At 32.7% G+C, this 5,507-nt stretch overlaps 1 protein-coding gene across 1 annotated transcript; it reads right to left on the bottom strand.

Moving 5' to 3' along the window:
* Positions 1–1,572: 1,572 nt before the first annotated feature.
* On the bottom strand, positions 1,573–4,799 carry LOC117169449. The gene is made up of 2 exons (XM_033355830.1): positions 3,801–4,799; positions 1,573–2,282 (listed from the first exon to the last, which is right to left on the bottom strand). The coding sequence occupies exons 1-2, from the start codon at positions 3,825–3,827 to the stop codon at positions 1,983–1,985; spliced, it is 327 nt and encodes a 108-aa protein (XP_033211721.1). The 5' UTR covers positions 3,828–4,799; the 3' UTR covers positions 1,573–1,982.
* Positions 4,800–5,507: the final 708 nt, after the last annotated feature.

Genomic DNA, 5,507 nt, shown 5'->3' with positions numbered 1-5,507 from the left:
TTCCGAGGCTATTTTGTAGTTTGTATTATTCATTGTTTAGATTATACGCCCAACTAACACCTTTATGCAATAAGTTTATTTTCTGAGTCGAAATCATGTCAATGTTAAGTATGAAATCGTCATATGGTGGAGATTGTAGTTCTAACGTGAGTCCCATCAAAAACTTCAGTTAATAAGGGAGGGTTGGGAGAGGGGGGGAAGTAGAACTGGAACCGAGAGAGTTGTCTTGGGTTTGTGTTTTTGTTTTCATGCTGAGAAGGTCACCAGCCTTCAGCAGCGTTGTGATATATGGAAGTTAGTATCTGGCCGTCTTCTCAGACCGTCACCAAAGACACACACACACACACACACACACACACACACACACACACACACACACACACACGCGCGCGCGCGCGCGCACACACACACACACACACAAAATGTCAAGCAACTAAAACAGATCAGTTTTCAATCATACATTTGTACCCCCAATTAAAAAAGTTGAATTTTCCACCGAATAAAAAGAATTTTTAAACGAGAAGGATGAATGTTGACAGAATTGTCGAATTTTGAAGAAAATGATTCAGTTTTGAGCCAGGTACTATAATTTTTGACAAAAAAAAGAATCATTAACAACAAATTTCATTGTAGGCGTCGCGACTAGAAAGAATAAGTATGCACACATATTCATATACACACAGAAAAATTCACACGTGCGCATACACACATATGTCAAAACTCTCAGAAAATCCGGTTTGTGCCTGCGGGGGGGGGGGGGGCTAATAACGATGTATTTACTGCAGGCCCACTTTTTTCTTCAAACGGTAGAAAACATAATGCATCCATCGTGAATAAGCCCAACTTCTTCCATATGCCTGGCGCCCTTCAAACTGCATTTCCCCGGGCATGAATCCACAGGCTCACTCGAATTGAGCCAAAGACTAACCCCCTTACCTTTCTAGGCCCGAATTGAGCCAAGCGGTCAGGTAGCTATTTTCAGTCGTCTTGAATTGAGCCAAAAGGGCATGAAACCAACTAGAGTGCAGCCGCCGAGCCTTGACACTTAAGAAATTTGATTTAAAATATTTAATTTTTATTTTAAATATATTTTTTATCCATATTTCCCAAAATTTGAACGTGGGCTAAATTAATCGAATTTTTCATTGTTAAGTAATAATTAAACAGTAAAGGTCAGAAGTATATAAGGAAAATATGTAATTAAATAATCTGATTTATTGCTTCTTTTTCATAAAAGTATAAATGCAATATATGGCAATATATATATATATATATTTGATATTAGATTTAATAAGATATATAATATGCGATAAATATACGGATTAATAGTTCCCTGGACAAAAAGCATGACAAAAAAATTCACAATACTTCGCAGTTTGTTAAATGACATCTTTGCTGACTTTACGATAGGTATTAATTTTAATTGATTAAAAAAAAAAAACAAATCTTCTTTACAGCTTTACTTCGACAAAAAGAGTTTTTCAGTTGAATTAATAAATGTTATTAAATAATTTGTTATTTTTAAAGTAATTTTTATAAATAAATATTCATGTCAGGTATTTTTGATAGAATAAATAAAGATTTTTCTTTGGAATCGATCACATATTACTTGGAAATAAAACCTAAGTATAATATTTGGCAACCAAATATAAGTTAATAATTACTGAAACTACCGTAATTAACAAACGCACTATTTGTCTAGTTCTGGAGGCACAAAGTTGATTTTTTCGATGCAATTCATTGTAAATAACTAACTTCTAAATCTTTAAGAACATTTTAATGATAGTAAACAATTTATTATTGTAAAGGATTGTATTATGGTATTATGGTAAGTAATTTAACCCTAACGCGGTTGGTGACTAGCGAAAGACACTTGATAAAATCTAACTTCGTTTCGAAACCTCCGTTTTGGTACTGCTGGATTTTTGAACAGAGAAAATTTTGTTTTTTTATTACTCCGTTCCTCTTGGTTTCTGCGTCGGCTAGGCTATTCCTTGTGATGAAGCTCGAAGTCTGCACTTCGTTTTATGATTTTTAAAAACTTCAATATTTGGATGTGAGGTCGGACAGGCATCATTTAATTTCGAATGGAACGATTTATATGCATTCGTAGTTAGCCACAGATCGGCAGAGGCTGATGTCCAAACATGTGGAGGATACAGTGCCTCCAGTCCAACGTAGTTTTCCACTAAATAGAATCTAAACAGCTCCAGTCTCGCGTCTTCTGGCTGGATTGCGACTAGGTCCATAAATCCATTTCCAACTTCCTCGTGGTCCAAGTACTTGAGTGCAAAAAAATAACGAAGTCACTTTCCAAGTAAAGATTCCTTATCTTTATATTATCGGCTTAATTCAATTTGTTGGATTCTCCTCCACATAAAGAAAAAAAGCACGTGATAAAATGACCAATTATAAATAAATTAACATTTTAGGGAGCTGAATTAAAACTTTAAATGTTTAAAAGATATTTATAATTGTTGAAGATTCGAACATTATTTTAAGTTTGAAAATATTTTTAAAAAACTATGAAAACAAAATATAGATTTCTGATTATTTCGAAATAAGATGTTCAAGGTTTTTAAGGATTTGCAAAAGTTTGAAGATAATAAAAAAAAAAAATTCTTAAGATTCTTGGGTGAATTTTAAATGACTTTTCATTTCGAAAAATTAATTTTAACAGAACATTAAAAAGACTTCAAAAGATATTAACAATTCTCCAAAAAGAATTTGGGACATGTTAGTTTTTTTTTAATTTGCAGGATTTAACAAAAGTGTTAGAAAAAATTCGAATAATTTGGAAGAAATGCTTTGAAACTTTTTAATAATTTCAAAAATAATTTGAAATTTGAGAATATTCAAAAAAATGTAAAACGAAATGCAGCTTTTTAATATTGTAAAATACATAAAATAGTAATTATAAGAGAATATTTAATTTAGATTTCAAAACAAATTTTGATGTATGACTAACAATTGAACAATTATTAATTTGAAAGGACCTAAATTATTTTATTTCAATTATAATTATTTATTTTAATAAATATTCATAACTGAGGATTCATACATAAACCATTCATAATTTTAACAACAATGTTGTACTCTGCTTCTAACTTAAAAAGTCAATGGTAATATAAACAGTAGGGCGGAGGGACAGTAGAAGTGTCAGTAAAAGAACTATGCAAAAATAATTCACTATTTGTTGGTGTAAGAAAGAACAGTTTATAAACAAATTAATGAACAAGTATCATTTTCAAATAATTTGTAATGGTTAGTTGTTGAAATTCATACTTTTTGCATAAAATATGAGAGAAATTAATGTAAGATTTCGAGTAGTTAAAAATATATTTGTTCTTCTATTATTATTTAAGCTTTGAGAAAAATAAAAAATTGGCAGCTCAACTTTGTACCTGAAAGTATTATAGTCAGTATACAAAAAAATATATCCAAATCTGTTTAAAATCAAACTGTTGAGAAATTTCGGTCAAAAAAGTGCTTTTTGGCGCACACCTCTTTTTGAACTAATGTCTACTTTCCCCATACCAACACAAAAGGTAATCAAATTCTGCATCTAGCAAATCAAGTTGAACGCAATATATCTATTTAATAAAAATATGTTTAAAAAAAACGACAAAATACGATGTTTTCGAAAAAATGGAATAACTTTCGAAATAATTAACATTTTTTGAAGTTTTTAAGCTCGTTTTAAGGGCATGTCCGCATAGTATTTTGAGAATTTGTTATCATATTATTAGAATTTTTTCCCTAGTATCTTAAAACATTTTAGGATTTCTGAATGTACTTACCACGACCGTCCGAGATGAAATCGACATCCAATAATAGCCACATTCATAACAACTTCCTTCAGACCCAAATGCATGGCTATTTCAAAGTCAAAAACGACTGTTGTCGGCTGCAACTTTTTAAATCCTGTTTCAGCACACTTTTGTTGTAAGATCCGAAAAACTTCAGCATACGTCCTCTCCTTTTTGTTTTTTAGTAAACAAAAAACCAGTGGAAGGTAATATCCATTCATATAAGAATGTAAGGTAAATAATTGTAAAAAGTGTTTTTCACAATATTGGAAAGTTCTATCTCCAAGGAGAATATCTTGATTGCATAAAAATTCCATATTCATATCAGATGATAAAATTATAATATTATTAATTTTGTCAATGTGAAGAAGAAAATTCCCGCCTGGAATGTCCTTTATTTCAGAAGCTTCCCAGTAGTCATGCACGTCACCTGTTGATTGTGGCAGATTTGGCATTTTTGTCATCTTTGTATAGGAGATGTTATTCCTAATCATTTTCACATCCTTTCTTGTTATTAATTTGACAGAGTTTGCATCCAACTCTTGATGAATGATTTTGGACGGCCTGTCACAAAAATTTTCATCAATTTTCCTCCTGACGCTATTGCTTATGGTGTGTCTAGTCAGAATTTTGTCATCATAAGCGTCGTGTTGATGTTCACCCATTTTTCTTGAAAAAATTGGATTAGTTCCTACGGTGTATAGACGTGCTGAACAACTATTTTTTGTGCATCACTAACTCTTTTCTCCTGTGAATTTAAGTGCACTTATTTCCTTGTACTTGTAACTATTGAAAAGAAGCAACACTTTTCCTTTTTCACTGTAAACGAGTTTAAGGTCCATTTTCAGAAGTTTGCAATAACATACAGTTGTACACTCTTCAAGATCACAGAATTGACTAAATATAATTTTCAAAAATAGAGTTGAGTGATTAGGAGACAGGTACATTTGGCTCAATTCGGACGGAAAATACAAGGGGCGTTCCAACGCTCAAGTCAAACCCTGGCCATTGGCTCAATTAGGGTGCACCGGAATTCACTACGGTCATGTAGCCACAGGCGACTTTCGGCGTCCCTCTTCCGCCAAAGCAAAAAAGTGAATGCAAGCGAGAGAGTAACGGACACCAAAGATGCGCCAACGGTCGTATCTAAATTTAGTAATAATCAGATTAAAATTGAGCTTATAATCTAGCTCTAAACTGAAATTTAACCTGAAATTGGTACCAAATTGTACATAGATTCAAAGTGTTGTCTACAAAAGGTGCACAGTTCTGAGTATTTGGTAATTTCTTAAAGTAAAGTCAGTTCTCGATTACGTGCTCCATAGACAGGTGTGATCCTCTCTTCTGTTTATACTAGTAGATGAGTCAGTGTTACATAAACTAACAATGGAATAGCACTCAGGTTTGAGTACGCACAGGTTCATGTTTTAAGTGTTCGATTCACTTCCTTTTATTTCTATTTCTATCACTTTTATTTCAGTTTACTACAGTGGCTGATCCAGGAGAGGTATTTAGGGGGTTCACCCCCCCCCCTGAAACTTTTGGCCTTTCGCATTAAAGGCCGACGCCGCTAAGCTATGCATGGGATATATATATATATTTTGACCTCCTCGGAATATTTTTCTGGACCCGCTCCTGGTTTACTATAAAGGATTAATCTGTTAAAGGTTAATTATTTTAGTTGAAAATGCCTTTCTT

The sequence above is a fragment of the Belonocnema kinseyi genome, chromosome 3, assembly GCF_010883055.1.
Source record: "Belonocnema kinseyi isolate 2016_QV_RU_SX_M_011 chromosome 3, B_treatae_v1, whole genome shotgun sequence".
Lineage (NCBI taxonomy): Eukaryota > Metazoa > Arthropoda > Insecta > Hymenoptera > Cynipidae > Belonocnema > Belonocnema kinseyi.
This window is presented reverse-complemented; position numbering and strand designations above follow the sequence as displayed.